Below are 25,715 nucleotides of genomic sequence, written 5' to 3'. Positions count from 1 at the left end.
GGATAATGAAACATGGTTGAGGAAGAGCCTCTTTCACACCAAGTACAAGTTAGACAATGGGTGTTGCAAATTTACAATTGATAAAAGTGGCATATATAGCCTTATGTTTGTATAAATGGTTCAAATTTTGGGGTTAAAAATTATCACACACCTCACACTATATAGTCTCTTGATTGCAAAAGGGATGGCATATCACTATGACAAAACAATGCAAGGTTGCATTCAACATCAAAGGATACATAGGTGAGATATGGCACAATGTGATCCCTATGGATACATGCCATGTGTTGTTGGGCAAGTTGTGGCAATATGACAAAAAAATGTAATCCATTATGGGTAGAAGAACACCTTTACTATCACAAAGAATGCTAAGAAGTTTGATTAGGACACATGAAGGCAAAAGAAGATACTGCAATAGGCTAGGTGATGTTTGTATAAGCAATAGAGTTTCTCAAGGAGATGAAGAAGATGGAGTGATATGTGTTAATGCTCAAGCCCATGCCAAAATAGAAGTTAGTGCATAACTCAACGGAGCTAGGAGTTGTAGGGTTACTCAAGGAGTAATGGAAATCATCAACAATGAGATACCAAAGGGATTGTCATAGAAATCATCGACAATGAGATACAAAAGGGATTGTCACTAATGCAAAGTATCCCATATTGTGTATTGATTTAATACGAAGAGCTAGTTTTCCAAATAAAGTATGTTGGAAAGAGGTTTAATCAAAGAAAGAACAAGCTCATGTGTAGTGCTTGCAATACTTGTGCCAAAGAAGGGAGACAAATAGAAAATGTAAATAGATGGAGAAGTGTTATGTGGTAATTCTCAAGCCAGTGCCAAAAGAGAAGTTACCACACAATGCAGAGGAGCTAGGAGTTGTAGTGCTACTATAGGAGTACATAGAACTTATTAACAATGAGATACTAGAGAGATTGTCACTAGTGCAAAGAATCTCACATTGTATTGATTAAATCTCAAGATCTAATTTGCCAAATAAATTTTGTTGGAAAGAGTTTTATCAAAGAAAGAATGAGCTCATGTACAATGCTTGCACTACTTGTGCTAAAGAAGGGAGGTAAAAAATATATGTGCACAAACCTGTTGACGTGTATTTTATACACAATCATACACAGAATAAAATACCCAAAGGCATCTTATCCTCTCTTGAATAAAGTTGCTAACTGCTGAAGATTTCGCAAGAAGGATCAGTTAAGATGACTCCAATGTTCTTGTAAGTAGGGTCTCTACGTGTGGATAAGCACCAGTGGTCGTTGTGATTTGTTGTGTCCTCAAGGGGCCTTACGTTACCGAAGATTTTGCTAAACTAAAGAAGTTTTTCAAGAAATAACAAAAGGATAGGGTTGCAAGAGGTCTAATCTAGTCTAACCCTAAGAATGACTTCATGTGGACAAGACTTGGCAAGATTCTACCAACTTCAATTTTGCCATAAATTAACAACTCAATTAAAATTGATGCGATCTTCTAAGATAACAAATGATTTTCAATACATCAAAGATCAAAGACACTACCACGAAGGTACATATCCAAGATACAACAATGATTGAAGGTTTGAGTGATTCCAATATCTCCAGTCGACCACGCAAGGCGTTCCTACAATCAGCAAGAAGCTAGTGGTTTGGAAAGCGAATCCTACCAAAGATCAAGTCCAACACTTTGTCCTTCGAATTAACACACTACTTTGATTGAGAATGTGTCAAGAAAAATGAACAACCATGAAGATAACCAAGAGAATTGCAACAAAACACCATAACTTCAATATTTCATTGATTCCAAAGTCATCATGTACAACAATTGTTTGAATTCTTTCCTCAAAACTCAATCCTGCTACAAAAGTAAATTGCTTCTAAACTCTAATCTCTCTAATACATCAATAATCTAATCTTCTTCTTACATCTACTTATGAAAATGAAATGAAATGAGGGTATAAATAGCATCCTCAATTACAATGAATGGTCTAGATCAAAAGCAGATCAATGGTCAAGATTATGACACCTAAACCCTAATTAGGGTTTTATTACAAAAGTTCCCCTTTTATTGCACAACATTAAATGCATAGCCAATTATTAAATTTGGCACGAAAATCTAGGAGACATAGACCAATGACAATTAAGGTGCCATGTCATCTATAACAACCTCTCATCTAGAATCTTATTCCCTTTCCAATGCTCCTTTTTAGCATATGCAATGAATCTTGATACGATTCCCTCGATCTCAGCAATTGGAATCTCGGGAAGATTCTTCATTCTTTCTTCCAAGTGGATGACCTGATCAAATGCATCTAGAAGAGCTGCGTCCCATGTAAGTCAAGTTCCTTAGTCTTTTCGATCAGGAGCATGGTAGCAAACATCTGGTCCTGTTGCTCATCTGTGATATTAGCATCCTTGCAAAAGATGACCTTGATCCTACCTTCCAATTCCTGCAAATCCACATCTGTCTCAACTTCGATCCTCCTGCCAAGAATGGTACGAAGTACCTCAAATACTCTGTCCTGGATCGGGTTGATCACCTCCTCAACATGACTGCATCTAGTACTGATGTCCTCAAAGAGAACTTCCTTCATCTGGAGTAAGGTTGACCACTGAAGTAAACTGTGAGGTCCTCCATCCATAATCTTTTCCTGTGCTAAGACCTTCCTTGATGTCTGTCTAATTACTTTCAAGACAGGAATGACAACATCCTTGGTATGAGCAAAAGCAGCTACCGTTATCATCAAATTGTGGATGATCTCAAGAACCTGAATAGCTCGGTGAATGGTCTGCATCATCCTTGTTGCAAATTCTACGTCAACTGTATGAGATTTATCCATCCAAGTACTCATACGCTGGACCATACTCCTGAATCTCTCTGCGTCACCAATTGATTGAAGGGGAAGCGCCTGTATGGGTGATCTTGCTGGATCCTGACGTCCTAAAGGCTGATTGAGATGGCTGAAATATGTTCTCCATGCACCGACCTCTCTCTCAAGCTCCCTATTCTTCTCCATTTCTTCCCTAAGCTTGTCCTTCAATGCTTCAAACGAATCGGTGGCATCATCTAGTGTCTGCTCGGCTGTGGATGGACCTAGCTCAAATGTCTCTATATCATATTCCTCTGCTAAGATCTCACCTTCATACTTGTCCACTGCCGGTGTAGCTATCTGTAATTTTCTGGATCCAGTCTCATCTCTAATCATCTTGGACATCTTGGTCGCCTTTCTCTTCTCTGTCATTTCCTGGGAATGTCCAACAAGGCTCTCCAAATCAATTATATTGTCCTCGTCCTCTATTAAGATCACCTTGGTTAATCTTTCCTTCAACCAATCTGGGATGGCTGATCTGTCTCTTTGACCTGTATTTCCTTATGCAATACTTCTTCTTCTCTGTGAGGAGATGTTACTTCGTCATTATTCTTGTCTTCATTTAACTCATAATCTTGGAGAGATCCACTTGGTGACCCTTGAGGTACCTGTCCTTCTTTATCATTCTGAACCATCGACTCCATAGACTCTTCCACTTCAAGTGTCCTTTTCTCTTGTCGAGAAGATGTACCGGATGACCGATCTCGGCTGGCTTCTTGTTTCTTCTTGGAAGATTCTCTCTTTCCCGGTCTCTCTTTCCTCTTCGAGCCCCTTGGATGGAGATCGCCTTCACTTGCACTTCGAAGGTTGCCTTCATTTGCATTTCTGGGATTAGGATTACCTTCGCTTACGCTAGCTCCACCTTTGGCTGGTTTCTCTTCCAAAGTGAAAGTCATAGCTATGCCTTGCTCTCTCAACTTCTGATGTTGCACATCAACCCATCTGCGAGTGCAAGACAAGACTGGAGCCATCAAAGTATCTAGATCCACGACCTCGGGCTCATTCCAATCTAACCTTATTGATTTGCTTTCTCGATCATAGGATGACTGGAGATGTCTGCCACTGTCCTGAGCTTGGTCGGCCACTCTGTAAATCTTGCACTTCCTGATGAAATCCAAAGGCAATCTAGAATGCATCTTTCTTTTTACTTCAAGATCGTCTAAGAGATTCATCATAAAATCTTCTATCTGAAACTCATGCTTAAACTTCCTACCGACTGTCTCCTCTATATATCCATGTGGATCAAAGCTCTCCCTCAAAGCAAAGAATGAAAAAGAATACAAAGCTAACTCCTTCTCTGCATCATCCATGGCTAAAGCATTAGGACATACCTCAACTGAATTGCCCAATATGATAGGTACCGGAACTCCATTCCCATGCCTGTGTCTGAATGCCTTCGCATAAGCTGCCAACTGTCTTGTTACCTCAAGTAACACGATTCTGTCTGTCGGATATCTCGACAACATGTATGGAGGTGAAGGACATCCATGAACTCTGATATAAGTGAACTTCGGAAATTGGATAAACCAAGCACCGTACCTCTTTACTAGTTCCTGCGCGTCCTGAGATAATCTACTGTGGATCCCGCCTTGCAACGTCCTCATAATGTTCATTGTGAAGGTATCATTAACTAGCTTGTAGTTGCTTCCTGGCGGATGATGCAAGTGAACATAGGAATCACAAACTCTGACCTCGCCGGGTCCTCTTCCAATCACTCCTCTGTGAGGTAGTCCTGCATACTCGAAACTCCTGATCAAGGCATATATAACATATGAACTCATGTGGAAGGACTTGGTAGCCTTGAGTCTCCTCAACTGTACGTCCAAGCAATGGCTAATCATTCTAGCCCAATGAATTGTTCCCTTTCCCTGAACTATCACCTGGATGAAGTAGAACATCCACTTCTCAAAGTAGAAGGCCTGAGGGGCTCCTGTGACTCGGTTGAGCATTGTAATCAAATCTCTGTACTCCTCCTGGAAATCAATCCTGTGTGGTGTGTTCGGTACCTTGCTCAGGCGAGGACGACTCTTGAGTAACCAGTTCTTGTTGATGATGCCTAGGCAAGCATCTGGATCATCTTCGTACATTGACCTGGCTCCTTCTATGCTCTTGTAGATCATATCTCTGTGCTCTGGAAGATGGAAAGCCTCACTTATAGCTTCCTTTGAAAGATAAGCTAAAGTGTTTCCTTCCTTGGACACGATCGTTCTGGACTGGGGATCATAATGACGAGCACACTCGATCATCAACTCATGGCACTGTACTGCTAGAGGGAAGCCGGCCGCCTTAATGATGCCACTTTCAATTATCCTCCGGGCGACAGGTGATGGCTTGCCAATGTAGGGGACCTCTCGAAACTTCTTCGTACTGAAGTTGCCCAAGTTGGTATCTCCAATGTTGCTCCATTTAGACACGATCTTGGTCTCCACTTCTTCGGTCTTTTGATCTTCCTTCATGAGAGCTGGACGACTGGTGGATGCTCCCGCCTTCGGGGTCGCCATACCTACACAACATTTCACAATAAGTAACTAGATATTGCAATGCATAACATAGATTAGATTAAAGATTAATTTTAGGAAACTTCATGATAAGTCTTTGAGTTATCATTACCTAAAAAACGATCGAGCTATTTGAAATTCAAAATTTCAAAATTCAAAAATTTGAAGCAATGACGATCAAAATTCAAAATTTAAAACAAGGGATCACATCGCCATACCTCACTTGAGAGCTTAACTCTAAAATGCAAAAAAGAAGAAAATCGCCTAGGCAAAACTCGAAATTTGGTGACTTCAACGTGATCTCTCTCAAGCTAGCAACTTCGCCACCTTTGGGATGCCTTTGACGTGATCTTTAATGTCTTTGGCGAGTTCGCCTTACTTTAACTTCAAGTTCGCACTCCCTTGATGATGTTTGCGCCTTCCTTGGAATGGAAATTCGCTCCACTTGAATACCAATCGCACTTCTCCAAAATCGCATATGGAAAATGATAAAATGATAATGTGAAAATGAAAATTTTCACCCTCCTTTTATAAGCGCTCACCTCCCATTTACCTCTAGGCCGACTTTGCCAAAATAAAGAAATTAAAATGATTTTTAAATAAACAACAAGGGCCGACTTTTATAAAATAAACAAATAAACACCAAGCGCCCCATTTTATTATTTAAAATAATAATTAATTAATTAAATGCCATCGTTTTTTAATTAATTCGATTTTTAAATAGGCAAAAATTAATTAATTAATGCTTATGCGCAATTTTTAAATGCTATCAATTGATTTATCGATTTTTTCTAGCATTTAATAAAATTTAAAAAATTGTTTTAGCGCCAAAAATTGGGAGAAGGGAAAGATACGAACCTATCGCTCTGGTCCCTGACTGAGGGACAGGAGCGAATTATCCTTTTGACGTTGATTCTTGTGCTTTCGACGTTCAAAACCATCATCTTCACGTTGAAACTGGCATATTTGCAAGGAATTTCGAACTTGATTAACTTGGTTTCGTAAATGAATGCCTCTTGTGACCATCATCGCCCTGGTCCCTGGCTGAGGGACAGGAGCGATTTTGGTGTTTTCTCCTTGATCTTAGCTTCTATGATCACCAAATTTCATCATGAGGAAGAAACAATGTTATCCCTTCGTTCCATGCTTGTTCTATTTGCCGTTAACAAGGCACTTTGATGTTTGGAGGATTATCGCCCTGGTCCCTGACTGAGGGACAGGAGCGAACCTTGTATCTTGGCCTAAATTTGTCGCTTTGTAACCATTGTTTCTTGTTCATTGCCTTCCAAACGATATCCTTGATCTTGTGTATCCTTGCCTTGTCATGATTTTGAAGGAAAATGGATGATCTTGTGAAAATCGCCCTGGTCCCTGAGTGAGGGACAGGAGCGATGTTGTCTCCTTGGCTCAATTGATCACCTTTTGATGTTTAATTTATTTGTATATCATCCTCTTAAGACACCTGGACACTTGTGCAACCTTGTACAACCTTGACTTGGCGTGATTTTTGAACTTTGAAGGATTTGGCCAATATGGTAAATATCGCCCTGGTCCCTGACTGAGGGACAGGAGCGAATTTGAGTATTCTGGGCTCATCCTTGCTTGTATCGACTTGCAATCACCTTCACCATGTAGAATGAGGTCCTTTGATCCCTCTTGGACACTAGAAACTTGATAAACCTTCAAAACTTAGGCCCTCATAGAAATTTCGCTCTGGTCCCTGACTGAGGGACAGGAGCGAATTATGGCATTTGGTGCAATTCTTTCAACTTTAGCGGTTCTTGTAACTTTGTCCTTCATCGAGACGCCTCAAATCGTCCTTGCCACCTTACTTCTTGACTTGGAGTGATCTTAAACTTTTAAAGGCGAATTAACTAACATTTCGCCCTGGTCCCTAGCTGAGGTACAGGAGCGAATTTTCATGTGCAAGCTCAATTACACTTTGCCAACCCCAAAATTTATCTTGAACGATCTTGTTGTGCATCCCTTCATTCATCCATGGCTTGGAATTCATTCAAACTTGGCGAGAAATTTGACCTAAGGCAAAAATCGCTCTGGTCCCTGACTGAGGGACAGGAGCGCCTAGGTCAATTTGAGTCTCCTGTTGATGTCTTGTAATCTTCAATTTGTCTTCAATGGGTTCATTTCATCCTCCTTTCTTGCTTCAAACTCAAAACTTAATCAATCTTCACCCAAATTTTGCCCTATGAGGAATTTCGCACTGGTCCCTGGGAGAGGGACGGGAGCTATACTGAATTTCGCCCTGGTCCCTGACTGAGGGACAGGAGCGAACTTTGCATTTTGGTCCGTTTTTCTTCACGAAGGCACTTCAAGTTATATTCAATTGATAAAACATATCTCCTTTGATCTTTTCAAATCGTCAAGTTGTTTAAATCCTGCAAGGACAAGGCAATGTTTGATTTTAAGCTCCGGTCCTCCACTAAGGGACAGGAGCGATTTTCACTCCTGGGGCATCTCCGTGCTCATGAAATTCTTCAAATTATATTCAACGGAAAGATCATGCCTCCCTTTACCACTTCCACTCGAAAAATCATCTTGATCCTGCAGGGACAGTAAGATTTTTGAAAACGAGCTCCGGTCCTTCACTGAGGGACAGGAGCGAACTTGCTCCTACAGGCCAAAATATCATGATTTCGGGATTTTGATCACTTCACAAGGTAAAAACAAGTCATTTTCAATGCCCGGGACTAAATATCAAAATTTTCAAAATTTGGTCAAAATCGCTCAATTGGACAAAATTCGCAATTTCATCATTCACACTTAGACAAATTTAGACTCTTCATTCAAAATTCCAATTGAAAATAGACCAACTCACTTAGCCTCTGGCGAATTCACCTTATTCAAAATTGCATCCTACGAAAGGAAACTCGAAAAACTCTCAAGACTGACTGGACTTTGGCCTGAAAACGCAGTAACAGAAACCCTAAGGGTTGACCCTAAATCCAGACAACTGACAAACTAAACCAAAACCCTAAAAAGCAAAGCGAAAGGCGAGCAAAAACGAGCAAAAAGAGGGGGTCCCCATTTTAATGGGGCGATGTGTGAAATGGTCACAACAAAACCCTAGGACAATAAACAAAATTATCATCAAGTACAATTTTTGTTATAGTGGATGGATGATCTCCTAGATTGTTTGAGCAAAGCCAAACACTTTTTTTGAAGATTGACATCAAGAGTGGTTATCATCAAATCAAGATCAAAGGAGATGAGTGGAAGATGTATTGATAACAAATGGTGGCTTGTATGATTAGATGGTGATGTCATTTGGGCTGCCAAATGCCTGAAGCACATTCATAAGGATGATGAATGAAGTCTTAAAACCATTTATGGTAAGTTGATGATCATGTATTTAGATGATATTTTGGTGTTTCATAAGACAGGATGAAAGTTTTGCACAATTCTAGCAAGGTTTCATGCAATTGAAGGAGTTGACTATAAACCTAAAGAAACATAGTATTATGCATAGAAACCTAAAGAAACATAGTATTATGCATAGAGAGCTATCATACTTGATATTTGTCATGTCTCAAGATGAGTTGAGGATTGAGCCACAAAAAGAAACCAATAGTCAAGTAGCAAGTACTACAAAGGTGAAAAGTTTCATTGACTAGTGAGCTTCTATAGGAACTTCATGTTGGACACAGTGTTGTCATTGATGTCAAAGGTGCAATCAGTGTTGAGGTCAAATGTGTTGTTAGTGTTGTCATTTATGTCAAGGTATCTAGAAGTTGCTACATTATGCAAGCATTTGAAGGATAGTGTCAAGTATGTTGTATAGATCTCTTATTGTCATCATGATGTTCCGATATCAGTTGTTCTTGATTGTATAGCATATTTGCAGAGGTCTGGAAGTGTTTACAGTGAGTTTCTGAGGTATGTTGCTTAGAGATAGTATGTGCACCTATTGCACTATCATGGTGTTGTGCTTCAAATTCAACAACAGTTGAGAGTTCTAATTTTCGGTTTGGAAGTAAAATTGCATATGATATATCCAATTCCAGAGTTTTAGAGGTTGATCATCAGCAGACAAAAAGTAGAAGTGATAGCGTGTTCATTGTGCTAGTTGACCAACTGTGATGATGTTTCGGATTGATGCGTCAAAGAAGGATAACATGTGCCAGCTGGAGGAAGCATGTGGATGTTCATTGGGGCCAGTAGAGTCTGAGTTGGGTAATGCATAGCATATCCTTACTCCTGGAGTAACATGTTGGCTTTAGGACCTAGCTGACTACACGTTTGATTGAGGAATTTAGTTGTAGTCAACTTACAGATGTTGTAATTATGTTCTAGGTTGACTTGTGAATGTAATTATATTTGTAAAACATATATATTGTTGATCTAGGTTCTTTCCAAGTGTGCCTGCTAAGTAAGTGTGGGAAAGATTGTGCAAGTTGGTTATTCAATTAGTAGAGATGAATTAAGGTATGCAAATCAATTTATAACAACTATACACATTGAGAGAGTGTTTTGTAGCAAATCAGATCTGATTAATGGTGTAGTCTGAGTTTGGAAGGTCCTCACAATTCATATCTTGTTGTATTTGAGGTTGGTGCCTCATAATTTGAGTTGATGCTCACTTTTTATATTAGAGGATTGGTGTCTCCTATGGGTTGGTGCATGCAAATTCATTGTAAGGGGATTGGTGTCTCTGGTGGTTTGGTGCCCATAAACATTGTAAGTTTCATCTTGGATTTGGGTAGTGGATCCAAGCAGCTATTCTCACCATGGTTTGGGTTTCCACATATATCTAGTGTTCATTTGTGTGGATGTGTGATTATTTTCACCATTTCATAAGTTGTTTGATTGTTAAGTAAAGATAGGTAAATGCTAATAATGATGAATTGGGTTGAAGCTAAGTTTATGCATATACTGATTCACACCCCCGCCCCCCCACCTCAACATATTGTGTATCTAACAGGTCATAATAAATTCAAATGGTATTTGTGTACCACTTATTTAATGTAAGCAAAAAGGTAGGTTTGATTGGCTTTCTATTGCAGCCAAAGATTTTGAGCTCCCTTAAAAAGTGACTAAGGAGTCTCTATTGGTGCTCCTAAATTATAGGAAGGTATTTCAAGTTGACTGTGATGCCAGTGGAATTGATATAGGTGCATTTTGGATTTAGGAAAGAAAATCAATTGCATTCTATGGTGAGTAATTGAATGATGCTAAGAAGAAGTATTCAATGTATGACCAAGATTTCTACGCCATTGTTCAAGCTTTGCAAAAGTGAAGGAACTATTTGTTGTATAGGGATTTAGTTCTTTACATGGAACATTAGGCTTTGAGATACATCAACAACCAAGCAAAGCTAAACCAAAGACATATTAGGTGGGTAAAGTACTTGCAAGGTTTTTCCTTTGTATTGAAACATAGGTTTAGCAAGTCAAATCAAATCATAGATGCCTTATGTAGAAGGCAAGTGTAGTTGCCCACAATGAAAATTGAAATAGTGGGCATGTAGGGGATGAAGGATTTGTATGCAACAAATATTGATTTTGCAAATGCATGGAACCATGGGCTAGAGATAGAAGCCCATTTGCAAATTACTTCACACTAGTGGAGTACTTTGTTCTAGAGACAAGTATTTATTCTATGGAGTTCAACAAGGGATAACTCTATTAAAGGGTTCCACGGTGGTGGATCGGGAGGCCATTTCAAAGTTGATAAGATGCAGGCCATGTTGGAGGAGAGACATTGCTAGCATGACTTGTGTAGAGAAGTGTAAGTTTGTGGAAATTTGCAGAACATGCCAAATTGTGAAAGGGGTGGTGCACATTGGATTGTATATAGTTTTAAATTTTGGTGAGTAGCTTGCTAACTCATGAGCTAAAAAAGGATTAGCAAGTTACTCATCCAACAACTCACTACCAAGTTTTGGGCAAGTAATTGCTAAGAAACCACCAAAATTCAATGAGTTAGATGGGAAAACTTGGCTTCCAAAAGATCATGTCAACGTCACCTATAAACTTGCCAAAGGATTGTTGACAAATCAAAAACTTATGGATCTAGTAGGAAAATTCACTAATCCAAAAAATAGCATTTTTTTAAATTTTCTCATTTACATGATGGCAACTTTGACAACATTGCCTTGATTTGTCAATGATAGGTTAATACTTAAAGTGATAAATTATGAAAAAACTCATAGCATATGCCATGAAGGTCTATGTGGTCTCAAAGGCCTTAATTTGGACTTAGCAGAAAGTGCTCCATGCCTCAACATTGCACTAGGGGCACTTCCACTCAACCCCACTAGACTATTGCCTCCATACCCATCCATTTTTTTCTTTTAAATGTTTTGTACCCATGTTTTCCAAGAATGAATCCTATTAAAATATTAGTATGGATTTGTAATTTATAATCACGTGACACTATGATGTGCATTGAACATGTTTGTTCAAGTCAACTATGCTTGCTTCTTCTCCATTGACACTATCATTTCCACTTAAATTTTCACCACCAGATGCATCTTATTGATCTAATTTGTGTTCAAAATGCATCTTGCCACTCATTTTCATTTGACTAGTTTTCCTTTTCTCTAGACAAAACTCTCAATTCCCTAAACATAACATCTCTTGAATAGAGAACCTAATGGTTTATTTGATTCCAAATCCTATAGCCTTTTACATTCTTGCCATATCCAACATAGACCATTTATCTTTAGGAACATGCACAAAAGCATCACAATCAAATACTCTGACATGTATTACCACAAGCTTCTCACTTGTCCACATTCTATATGATGTATTCTCCTAAATTGTAAACATAGGTGACATGTTTTTTCAAATAATAAGTAATGTTAATTTCCTTAGCCCAAAAATCCTATCCTAGACCAACATTGCTCAACAAGATTCTAGCTTAATCACAAGGTTCTATTCAACCTTTTCGTCACTCCGTTTTATTGTGGTGCATAAGGTGTTCTTTGCCTAAAAATCCCAATGTGCTTGCAATATGCCTCAAATTCCTTAAAGTAATACTCCCCACCATTATCTTTCCTAAACACCTTGATTTTCTTATTGGCCTGATTCTCAAATAATGCTTTAAACTCCTTAAACATAAGAAATACCTTATACTTTTTTCTAAGAAAATATATCCAAACCTTCTGAATGATCATTAGTGAAAAAGACAATATCAAAACTTACCAATTAAGTGTACATCCATAGGACCAAATACATCAACTATGGATCATTTCCAACACATCCCTTGCTCTTAAACTGCATGAAGCAAATTGAGCCCTATTTTACTTACCAAAAACACAACGTTGACAAAATTCATAACCAATAGAATTGTTTGACAAAATTTCCACCATATTCTTTTTCACCAAAGTTTTCAGGCCCTTCTCTCCAATATGACCCAATTGATAATGCCAAAACAAACTTAATTCAAGTTCAATAACATCGACAACGCTACAGAATGTTGATGCCTCTATCCTAATGAGAGTATCATGCCTCGTTCCTTTAGCCAACACTAAATTTCCTCTTTCCAATTTGCATCATTTTCCATTAAATGTGACATGAACAGTTGAGTCAATCATCTTGGCAATAGAAATCAAATTTCTAGTCAAACATGGTATATGTAATAGATGTAACCTCATTCTTCAATTCATGAAAGACACTTCCACCTTTCCTTAACCAACAATCTATACAAAGTTGTTATCACAAAGGAAAAATTGTCCACCATCACACTCCTTGTAATTGGAGTACCACTCCCTATGAGGAGCCATGTGGTATGATGCACCTAAGTCAATCAATCAAAAACCATCACCAACAATGATAGAAAATATAAATGTGTAATGTTCCCTACTAGGAGTATGCCTGTTTTCCATAATCAAACATACTTCATCATACTTATTATGCCTTAAATCAAATTATTAAAACTAGAGAACCATTAGTATTCATAATACAATTGATAATTACTATATTAAGCCCAATCCTTACTTCTTTCCTACTCATCAACCCTAACGGAGGATGAGGAATAACTATGTTAGGGCGATAGAAAACTATTCTCCACAAGTAGGGCCAAGGGTTTCAGGAACACCCGTCCATACCACCTCTTGGGCTCCCTAAGGGTTTTAGGAACCCCCATCCATACCACCTCTTCAGGCTCAACTACCTTGTGAGATATTAATACTGCTTTCCCCTAACAGATCCGATGAATCCAAATGAGGGGCAATAGAGAATGATTAAGGATTAGGTCATTAATATACTAATTTCTCACGTATTATGAGTGTATATGTATACATATGAAATTAAGCATACATATCATATAAATCTTAATTCCCTATTATTAACAAATGTAAATCTTGTTGACATTGTGTTGTGACCATTTCACACATCGCCCCATTAGAATGGGGACCCCCTTTCTTTTTTTGCTTTGTTTTGCTTGTTCTTCTCTCTGCTTTAGGGTTTTGAGTGAGTGAGTGGTCTGTCTGGGCTAGGGCTAAACCTTAGGGTTTCTTTTTGATGTTATTCAAACTGAGTCCAGTCAAAGTTTGAAAGTTGTTAAGCATCCTCACAAGAATTGAGACGATTGAAGTAAGGTAAGCCTTTCAGGAGAGTCAAATAGGTCTGAGGTTAGGTCTAATAAGGGTTTTTAGGGTAAAATCCAATTTTGACTAAGTGTTAGCATTTTTGAAGGTGAAATTGTGTGTTCTTGCCTAGGTGAGTTTTGATCAAATTTTTGAAGCAAGATGATGCCTAAAGCAGACAAATCACTCCTGACCCTTAGAGAGGGCCCAGGGCAAAAATGTTGTTTAAGACATATTTGTCACTGACTTTTCTAAATTGCTTTGTGCAGAGTCTCCTGGGAGGATGATTGAACGTGACTTGATGCATTGGACGGTTTGGAGACGTGAAAGATGGTGAATTTTGGAAGCTAAGGAAAAAATCGCTATGGACCCTCGGAGAGGGCCCATAGCGAGATTTTGATTTCCTTCATTTTGCAATGAAAAGAGGCCAAGTTTTGATCATAGATGGGAAATAAAGGACTTTCTCCAGCCACCTGAGGAAGTTTTGGCTAGAAATGATGAAGGACCTTGTTGAAAACAGAAAAATCGCTACGGACCCTCAGAGAGGGCCCACAGCGAGAAATCTTATAAAGGTCATTGCTAGCCTTATTTGGTCAATTTGAGAGGTCAAGAGCATGATGAAGGATAGAAAATATCCAGACTTGATCAAAGATGATGAATTGAACGAGTTTTCCCTAGGAAAGGAAAAATCGCTACGGACCCTCAGAGAGGGCCCACAACGATTTTCTTTGTGTGCACATTTTTGGACCTTTCTTGGACATGAATTTTTATTCATAGCAAAGAACAAGATGATATCTTCCTTGGCAAAGTGATTTTTAGACGAAAAGTGAAGCATTTTGGTCCAGGTAATAAAAATCGCTACGGACCCTCAAAGAAGGCCCACAGCGAGATTTTCAAATATGCATTATTCTTGCAAGATCAAAGTGATTTTATGATTGGAGGGGATGAAGGAAAGCATGTTCTATCCGTTGAATATAATTTAGAGGATCAACACAAGAGGAAATCAACCCAAAATGAAAAAATTGCTACGGACCCTCACTGAAGGCCCACAGCGAGAAACCTAAAATGGGAAGTTTTCATCCAAGTTTGAGGAAAGCTAAGGTTAGGCATGGGTTAGAAACGATGTTTGAAAAGCCTTGAAGTGAAAAGGAATCATTGAGAATCAATATTTTGAAGGCAATTACAAAAATCGCTACAGACCCTCAGAGAGGGCCCACAGCGATTTTTCAGTTTTCTCTCCTTTCTTTGAAGAATTGAGATAAAATCTTGCTTGGACAGGAGGAGGACGTGATATGTCATGCCTTGGAGGTGATTTGAAGATTAAAAGATAAAGGAATTTTCCTAGAACCAAAAAATCGCTACGAACCCTCACTGAAGGCCCATAGTGAGATTTTCAAAAAATGTGTGTTTTCTTCAAAATGGTGCTAAGGCAAGGTTTGGACAAGGAGAAAGGACCTCCAAGAGCAGGATGCATATTATTTTGCATTTAAAACTTGATGATTTTGGTCAGAAAATGAAAAATCGCTACGGACCCTCAGTGAAGGCCCACAGCGAAAAATCGCTACGGACCCTCAGAGAGGGCCCATAGCGATATTGTTGAAAATCCTCATTTTACCTTGCAACAACAAAACGAATTTGGTTGGAGTGGATTAAGGGAAGGCATTGCCAAATGACGAATTAAGTTTGAATAAAAAATGATGAAGAATCAAGCCTAAATTGCAAAAATCGCTACAGACCCTCAGAGAGGGCCCACAGCGAGAAACTTCAAAATCACACCTTTTCTCCAAAATTGGATTGAGCTAAGTTTGCAATTCAGTGAAAGGACCTAATTGAAATGTCTTGAAGAGATTTTGGAGGTGGAAAAGTGCTAAATTTGAGCAAGAAATGAAAAATCGCTCCTGACCCTCAGGGAGGGCCCATAGCGAAATTTGCATTTTCACCTATTTTTCCTTATAAAAAATCTCAAATTTGAAGTGCAACACGTTAACGAGATATCAATTTACCCTCCAGGAGATTTTCAAGTTGAAATGTGAAATATTCAAGGCTAAAAATCAAAAGTCGCTCCTGATCCTCAATGAAGGTCCAAGGCGAAATTCTCATGAAATATCATTAAGCCTTGTTTTAAAAATTAATATCCTCCAAATTGCATTAGATCGCCAAAATTGCTAATTTTGAGGCATTTGAAAAAATTAAAATTAAATTGGCATTTAATAAAAGACATTTTGGCATTTAATAAATTAATTTTAAGCCTTAAAAATCGAACTTCTATCTTGGAGGCATTTAAAATTAATTTTTTATTAAATCAAAATTAAATATGGAGCGCTTAAGGTCTTATTTTTATTTATTTTGCCAAGTCGGCCCCTCCTTTTTGGAATTTTATTTATTTTTTAACCTCTTTTTGCCAAGTCGGCCTAGAGGGAGCAAAGGGGTGAGCGCTCTATATATTGGAGGTGTTTGTTCACAATCAAATCATTCAATCATTGCTTCAAGTGCGAATTTGGAAGGCTAATTGAAGGTGCGAAATCTGGTTTGCTTGGAGCGATTTTCTTTCAAGTGTTGGAGGCTAGAAGGAGGTGGAGTTGATTCTTGTGAAGGCTAAAGGAGGCGCATTTTATTCAAGGGAGAGCTTTGATCTACATTTTGCCTAGCGAAATTCACCTATTTTTGCATCATTTCTTAGAGTTTAATACTCAAGGGATGTATGGCGAAATCATCTTGACACCATTGTTGAAGATTTGAATTTTGAACTTTTGTTTTGAAAAGTCTAAGTTTGGCGTAGTTAATTAGGAAATGATAACTCAAGATTTATCATGAAGTTTCCTAATTAAAATCTTAAATCTTCCTTTCTATTCTATATTTCTACGCTTCAAGATATATTGCTAATTGTGAAATGTTGTGTAGGTGTCAAGATGGCAACTCCAAGGGCGGGAGCATCTACCAGTCGCCCGGCTCTCATGAAGGAAGATCAGAAGAACGAAGAATTGGAGACCAGGATCGTGTCCAAATGGAGCAATATCGGAGATACCAACTTGGGAAACTTCAGTGTGAAGAAGTTTCGAGAGGTCCCCTACATTGGCAAGCCATCACCTGTCGCACAGAAGATAATTGAAAGTGGCATCATCAAGGCGGCCAGTTTCCCCCCAGCAGTCCAATGTCATGAGCTGATGATCGAGTGTGCCCACCATTATGACTCACAATCAAGATCGATCGTATCCAAGGAAGGAAACACTTTAGCTTACCTTTCAGAGGAAGCTATAAGTGAGGCTCTCCATCTTCTAGAGCATAAAGATATGATAAGCCTAGAAGGAGCCAGGTCAATGTATGAAGATGATCCTGACACCTGTTTGAACCTCATCAACAAGAATTGGTTGCTCAAAAGTCATCCTCGTCTGAACAAGATTCCTAACACACTGCATAGGATTGATTTCCAGGAGGAGTACAGAGATTTGATAACTTTGCTCAATCGAGTTACACGGGCTCCTCAAGCCTTCTACTTCGAGAAATGGATGTTCTACTTCATTCAAGTGATTGTCCAAGGGAAAGGAACGATTCATTGGGCCAGGATTATTAGCAATAGCCTGGATGTGCAGTTGAGAAGACTAAGGCCTACCAAGTCGTTCCACATGAGCTCATATATCATATATGCCTTGATCAGGAGTTTTGAGTATGCGGGGCTACCTCACAGAGGAGTGATCGAAAGGGGACCCGGAGAAGTGAGAGTTTGTGATTCTTATGTTCATTTGCATCATCCACCTAGAAGTGACTACAAGTTAGTCAATGATACCTTCACGATGAACATCACTAGGATATTGCAAGGCGGGATTCACAATCGACTATCTCTGGATGCCCAAGAGCTTGTGAAGAGGTATGGTGCATGGTTCATCCAGTTTCAAAAGTTTACATATATCAGAATTCAGGGGTGTCCTTCACCTCCCTACATGTTGCTGAGGTATCCGACAGACAGGATAGTGCTACTTGAGGTAACCCGACAATTGGTAGCTTGTGCAAAGGTATCCAAACTCAAGCATGGAAATGGAATTCCCATACCTATCATATTAGGGAATTCAATTGAGGTATGTCCTAATACTCAAGCTTCGGAGGATGCAGAGAAGGAATTAGCCTTGTATTCATTCACCTTCTTTGCCCCACAGGAGAATTTTGATCCTTATGGTTATATGGAGGAGACAGTTGCTAGGAAGTACGGACATGAGTTTCAGGTAGAAGACTTTTGGATGAATCTCTCAAGTGATTTAGAAGTGAAAAGAAAGATGCATTCCAGATTACCTTTAGATTTCATCAGGAAATGCAAAGTTTACAGAGTAGCCGATCAAGCTCAGGACAATGGCAAACATCTCCAGTCATCCTATGACAAAGAAGATAAGAGAGTAAAGATAGATTGGAGTGAGCCTGAGATTTCGGACTTGAGAGCTTTGATGGCTCCAGTTTTGTCATTTACTCGCAGATGGGTGGATGTACAACATTAGAAGCTAAGAGAGCAGAACATACCAATGACTTTTACTTTGGAGGAAAGACCAGAAGAAGGAGGAGCGAGCGTAAGTGAAGACAATTCTCATCCTAGAGGCGCAAAGAGGAAAGAAAGACCTGAGAAAAGAGAACCCTCCAAGAAGAAGCAAGAAGCCAATCGAGATCGCCCATCAGGCACATCTTCTCGACATGGAAAGAAAGAAAGTCAAGCTGAAGGTCAAGAGAAAATGGTACCTGAGATTGATGAATCTATGGAATCCATGGTACAGAATGATAAACTAGAGAAGGGACAAACACCTCAACATTCATCAAGTCAACCGCTACAAATTGGTGAGCTACAGGAAGATCAGGAAAATGATGATGAGGCGACATCTCCTCTCCGAGAAGATGAACCATTACCTAAGGAAATACAAGTGAAAGAGACAAGATCCGCCATTCCAGATTAGTTGAAAGAGAGATTGACAAGGGTGATTGTGATTGAAGATGAGGAGGATGTAATTGACTTAGAGAGCCTTATAGGAAATTCTCAAGAAGTAACAGAAAAGAGGAAGGCCACCAAGATGTCCAAAGTAATAAGGGATGAGACAGGATCTAGGAAATTGTAGATAGCTACACCAGTAGTGGACAAGTATGAAGGTGAAATTCTTGCAGATGAGTATGATGTAGAAACATTTGAGCTTGGTCCACTCACTACTGAATAGGCAATGGATGAGGCAACCGGTTCATTTGAAGCACTTAAGGGCAAACTTAAGGAAGAAATGGAAAAGAATAGGAAGCTTGAGAGAGAGGTCGGTGCTTGGAGAGGCTACTTTAGCCATCTCAATCAGCCCTTGAGATGTCAGGATCCAGCAGTATCTCCTGTGCAAGCACTTCCCCTTGAATCCGTTGGCGAGGCAGAAAGAGTCAAGAGCTTGGTTCAGCTTATGAGCTCTTGGATTGACAAATCCCACACAGTAGCTGTTGAATTTGCAACAAGAATGATGAAAACAGTCCATCGAGCTATCCAGGTCCTCGAGATTGTCCACAATCTAATGATAACTGTAGCCGCTTTCGCTCACACTAGAGATGTTATCATTCCTGTTTTGCAAGTAATCAGGCAAACACCAAGGAAGATCCTAGCACAAGAAAAGATAATGGATGGAGGAGCTCATAACCTACTTCAGTGGTCAACTCTACTCCAAATGAAAGAGGTTCTTTTCGAAGACATCAGCACCAAATGCAATCAAGTTGAAGGCATCATCCATCCAATTCAGGATAAGGTGTTTGAAGTATTGTGTACCATTCTTGGCAGGGGGATCGAAGTTGAGACGGATGTGGACCTCCAAGAGTTGGAAGAGAGAGTCAAGGTCATCTTTTGCAAAGATGAAAATATCATCTCAGATGAGCAACGAGATCTAATGTTCACTACTATGCTCCTAATTGAGAAGATCAAAGAACTCGAACCTGGATAGGAAGCAGCTCTTCTCACTGCCTTTGATCAGGTTATCCACTTGGAGGAACGAATGAAGAATCTTCTCGAGATTCCTATTGCTGAGATTGAAGGAATTGTGTCCAGATTCGTTGCATATGCTAAGAAAGAGCATTGGAAAGGGAACAAGGTTCTAGAAGAACGGTTGTTATAGAATGATGTGGCATCTTAATTATCATTGGTCTATGTTTCCTCGATTTTTGTGCCAATTAAATATTTGGCTATGCATTTAATAATGTTCATCTAAAAAGGGAACTTTTTGTAACAAACCCTAATTAGGGTTTAGGTGTCAGAATCTCAGCCATTGATCTTCTTTCGATCTGGGCCGTTCATTGTAATTGAGGATGCTATATATACCCTCACTCATTTTCATTTTGTCATTAGATATTAAGGAGATAGATAATAGTTAGAGCTTTGGAGAGAAGAAAGTTATTTTGTAGCAAGATTAAGTAGTGAAGAAAGAATTTCGAACAATTGTTGTCTATTTTGGCTTTGAGATCAATAAAATATTGAAGTTATGGTGTTTTATTGCAATTCTTGTGGCTATCTTCATGGTTGTTTACTTTCTTGAATCATTCTCGATCGAAGTAGTATTTGAGTTTGAAGGACTAAGTGTTGTGCTTGATCTTTGGTGAGATTCACGTTCCAAACCACTAGCTTCTTACTGATTGTAAGGACGCCTTGTGTGGTCAACAGGAGATATTTAGATTGCTTGAACCTTCAATCGTTATTGAACTATTGATATGTATCTTTATGGTAGTATCTATAATTCTTGATGATTTGAAACTCACTAATCACCTTAGAAGATCGCATCAATTTCAGTAGAGTTGTAATTCCTTGGCAATACTGAAATTGGTAGAATCTTACCAAGTCTAGCCTACATTGAGTCATTCTTAGGATTAGATTAGAATTCATCTCTTGAAAACCCTATCTTTTGATCTTTTTTGAGAATTTGTTAGTATTAGAAAAATTCCTGTTCCTGCAATCAAGTGAGAGTAACACAGACCAGCTTTCTCAGAAAGTGCGTAAGACCCCTTGAAGAAACAGCATTCATAACGACCACTGGTTCTTATCCACATGTAGAGATCCTACAGCGAAGAACCTTGAAGTCACCCTGATTGATCCTTTTTGCGATATCTTCAGCATTCAGAGGCTTTACTCAAGAGAGGATAAGGTACTATTTGGGTATTTTATTCTGTGTTTGATAGTGTACAAAATACACGTCAACACATTGCTATATATATATATATATATATATATAGAGAGAGAGAGAGAGAGAGAGAGAGAGAGAGAGAGAGAGACCATATGTTTGCCTATTATTCCTAATAGAATTCACATAGGACATTATTGAAAGTAAGCATATAGTTCATGAGGTAAGATACAACATACCAATCTGCTGTTACAAATAATGATTGTAAATAATCCAATCTACTGTAATGGATGATCTCTGTTGTGATTGTTCAAGTCTCTAGTTGATATTTGATATCAATCTGGTCTTCTTTGATACCTTCCTTGAATGCATGGGTGTTGTTCTCTTATACCCCTTCATCGGGCTTGGAAGGTTATGTCCTCTCCCAAAGTGGTGACTGTTGGGATGAGAGATGTCTCCTTGCCAATTGTGCCTTCTCCACGGCTACTTCCATAGTCTTGGGTTCAAATACCCAAACTCCTCCGTTGATATGGGCATTAAGGCCCCTAACAAAGTGCTGCACGGGCATAGCCTCATCATCCGCTATCCCAACATATTGCTTAAGTTCAAAGTTCTTTGTTAGAAATAATTCGAGAAGGCATTTAATGGTTAACAAGTCTTTAGCTAAAAGTTGATTACATCAATAGAAATTGGGATAATAATTTTTATACATCAACCTAAGCCAAAATACAACTCAAGGAACTTTTATCATTCAAACTAAACTGTGCTTCTCTTATAAGATGAAAAGCATAAAACCCTAGAGCATGAATTTCTCAAAGATCTTTTCTTTCGTTACAAATAAAACCTTGATTTGTCTTACTGGTTGAGAAAATTTGAAAGTAGCCAACTGAGATAGGAGAAACCAAGAAATGCCATGAATAATTCCCAAGTGAGATGGTCATTGACAGTATTAGAGTATGTAGAAAAGCTGGATTTCTATTATTCACCATAAAACAGATCCATAGATTTGAAGTATTATTTTACAAGATAACCATGTTCGAACCTAAAAGAGAGGCTGCAGGAAGAACTATGAACAAACCGCAACTCGTGATCCCTTTACAGCTTCAGCTCCACTTCCAACTTTGATATCATAGTATCTATAAAACAAGAATTTATCAAATATAAGATTAAAAAAATTAAAAATGACTCATATCTGAAATAAGCTAGAAGTCAAATTATTTCCCGTTGTATAGCTTTTATGACATTAGTTCACAGGCATAATAATATAACAGAATATCAAGAACCGCTTCGCTAAAACAAGAGTAGAAAAGATATCATAATCTGAAAGGGAAATCAATCGAACTTTGTCCTCTTCTTACCTAATTATTTTTAATTAGGATATGCTCTAAGAATTCATAACAATCATATAAAATAATTATATAACACAATTGAGAAATTTCTGCTGTTATGAACAGTAAGTTTTTCAAAAGAGGTTGTGTTTGCTTACTTTCCCAACAATTGTTTGTCATGTCCCCCTAATATATGAATAATGAAAGTATAGAATATATTAATTAGTTTATATAGATTCCCCCATTCATTTATATAAATAATTAATATTTTTATGTATTTGCTTACAACCGTAATTAACTCTAACTATTATGGGATTCTCAACTAATTGATGACAATAAAAGGAGGGGTGACACCGAAGATAGCATGGAATTTTTATAAACAGAAACCCGGAAGTAGAGTTTGAGTGTCCACGGGATACCAAAGTCATTATATCATTCCTTTCGCCAGCCAATTCTGGCCTATTGGAATCAACTGAAGAACAAGGAGAAATTTATTAGAGTGAACATTAGAAAATAATTGCAGAATCGTATAATGTCTAAGGTTTGTTGTAGACGCAAAGCCGGTAACCACGTGAGGTCAAGAACGTGGGTCTCTGGCAAGGTTATGTAACACGCAGGTCTGCAGATACCAAGTGGCGGTAGTAATATACTTTCTGCACCCTCAAACGGCATTCATATTCAATATGCACTATAACCCGATATCGGGTAACCGAACGCTGTTAATGACAGACAGGATTCAATCGTAGCAAGATTGGAATGAACATGGTGCCAATTGCGATCTTGTGCGCGTCTCAGTATGGTTATAGTCTGGTGTAGCGTTGAAGACGTGAAAGAGAAGGACTAGTCACTCCGCAAACTGCTGAGGACCAAGGCATAGGAGGGACGGGACAGTGTTCGACAGCTAATTCATCAGCCACAAGAGATCACAACTGCGGAATCCAGCATTAGAAGATTATTCTACATCGGAAATCTGTCAAAGGCATGCGCGAGTTTGTGATCAGGAAACTCCGAGTCTGAAGACCACCCGACAATTAACAGCCACACGAATGCTTCTGCAGATTAAACAGGTGCCCCGCATAACACTCTATTGTATATTGCATAACGATTGTCAGTAATACTTTGAGGTTGCATGGGCTATCAATAAATGTTGTGATAGGTTAAACTGGAATTACATGTGCAATTAGTCAAATTAAATGTTACATTTATGTAAACTAGGCAAATACATTTATACGTAGACAGTCTTAAGTAAGGAATTTTACAGTGGTATTAGAGCTTTGAATCCTACCAACCTGTAGGGTAGTGAAATCTTATGAAAACTTAATGCACAGTTGAGTATGCACCAAGGAAATTATAATTTCCGAAGTACTAGGGCCCGTCAGAACAGATTTACAAATTCTCCTTTAACACAAAGTAGTTCGTCTATTCCGTTTGAAATTGAGGATAGCCACACAAAAACTGACGAAGAACTTATCTTTGAATCCAACATGGGAGACTCAGATAACAATAGGGATTTATTAGCTGCACTAATCAAAAGTCAACAAGATATGCAGAATATCGTTAACAAAATGACCCATTTGATGACCCAGTTTATGGCCAATAATGTAAATCAGCACCAAAATAATGGAAGGTAGAATAATCAACATCAAAACAATGGGGGTAGAGATGAACAGTCAGTTAATAATCAGCCAGAAAGAACAGGAATAGCAAGACCATTTATGCCTACATTTACTGCTAGAAACCAGCCACCTGAAAATGAACCTACAATAAGAGAAATTCAGGAAGAAATACATCAAGACTGGTTAGGTTCCGGTGAAGAATTCAGATCATCAATGACATTTAGAGAATATTTAGATGTCCGAATGAAACATAGGCCAAGAGGACAGGGAGGAAATAACAATGAATTACAAAGAAAAATTGGAAAGATGTCCATTCCTTATTTTGATGGTTCAAGTAAGACAACTGCTCGGGCTTGGGTGCAAAAACTAGATACATACTTCCAATTAAACCCTATGATGGAAGAAGAAGCAATTAAATATGCTACATTACATCTTGACGGTGTAGCCCATGAATGGTGGCATCATGGACAAATAACCTTGGGCCACAATTTGATTGGTGCTTATGTTGAGTTCACTGAGAAACTTATTGAAAGGTTTGATTCTAAGGATCCTGAATTACACCTTAAGGATCTAACTCAGCTTAAGCAAACTGGAGCTGTTGAACAATATATTTCTGAATTTGAAAAATTGGTTGTCTTAGTTATTGAAATTTCAAAAAGACACAAGATTGTAATATTTATAGATGGATTGTCTGATTCTCTCAAAGGGTGGGTTAAATCCTTAAACCCCTTTACTTTACAAACAACTGTCAAAAGAGCAAGAGAATTGGAACCATCTTCAAAAGGAAATTTTTTTAACAAAGGACCACCTCCTAAATCGGAAAAAGACAAACAACCTTTCAACAAAGATGATTTCCCTAGAAACAGGCTAGATAAAGAGGAAAGAGAAGAGCTCAGAAGGAAAAAACTATGTTTTAGTTGTAGGGAAGCATGGCAGCCGGGACACAGATGTTTAGGGAAGGGGAAAATTCATTATATTAAGGTTATGTCTGACAGTGAGGATGACGAGAATGTTGATTCTAACATAGAATGAGCACCACAGAGCATTGAGTTAGAAACAGGTACCAAACAAAGAGGAGTAATAGTATCCATGACAGGAACCCCACATTATAATATTTTCAGAGTTGGAGGAGTTTTGAATGGACAGCGTGTAATTGTTATGCTTGATAGTGGTTCTACTCACAATTTTATAGATGCAGCACTCATAGAAAAATGTGGTTTGCAGACTAAAAAACATGAGGGATTTGATGTTAGAGTAGCAAGTGGAACTAATTTGTCTAGCACTCATAAAGTTCCTAAATTGAATATTACTCTTGGCAATTACATTGTTACTAATGATTTCTATGTGATTGATCTGGCTAACACTAATGTTGTCTTGGGCATACAATGGATGGAAACACTAGATGAATATACATAGAGCTTTAAAAGAATGGAATTCTCTTTTAAAATTGATGATAAGAAGGTAGTCCTTCGTGGTATGTCTAACAGTGGCCCCAGGATCGTCAATGCGAAAAGAATGGAAGCTATTTTCAGACATGGAGATGTGGCATGGTCAGCACAATGTTTAATCTCCAACAAGGTATCAGGTTTTGAATCTAAATCTTATCAAGCTGATCTGTTAACAGTATTAGATTCACATCATTTGGTTTTAATGATATTCCTCCGGGAGTCCCACCTGATAGAGGTTTTGAACACACTATTGAATTAGAAGAAGGTGCTAAACCAGTGATTACTACTCCTTATAGACACCCTAAAACATTTAGGG

General features: G+C 38.5%; 1 protein-coding gene across 1 annotated transcript in view; it reads right to left on the bottom strand.

Moving 5' to 3' along the window:
* LOC131041975 (peptidyl-prolyl cis-trans isomerase FKBP16-4, chloroplastic) overlaps nucleotides 1-25,715 on the bottom strand; it is a 45,302-nt gene that overhangs the window by 5,534 nt on the left and 14,053 nt on the right. Inside the window, exon 4 of the mRNA XM_057975258.2 lies at nucleotides 22,086-22,143. Coding sequence (XP_057831241.2) covers nucleotides 22,086-22,143 — 58 coding nt within the window. The remainder of the gene's footprint in view (nucleotides 1-22,085; nucleotides 22,144-25,715) is intronic.

Source organism: Cryptomeria japonica, chromosome 1, assembly GCF_030272615.1.
Source record: "Cryptomeria japonica chromosome 1, Sugi_1.0, whole genome shotgun sequence".
Taxonomy (NCBI): Eukaryota; Viridiplantae; Streptophyta; class Pinopsida; order Cupressales; family Cupressaceae; genus Cryptomeria; species Cryptomeria japonica.
Note: the sequence above shows the minus strand (reverse complement) of the source record. Positions and strands in the feature narration are given on the sequence as shown.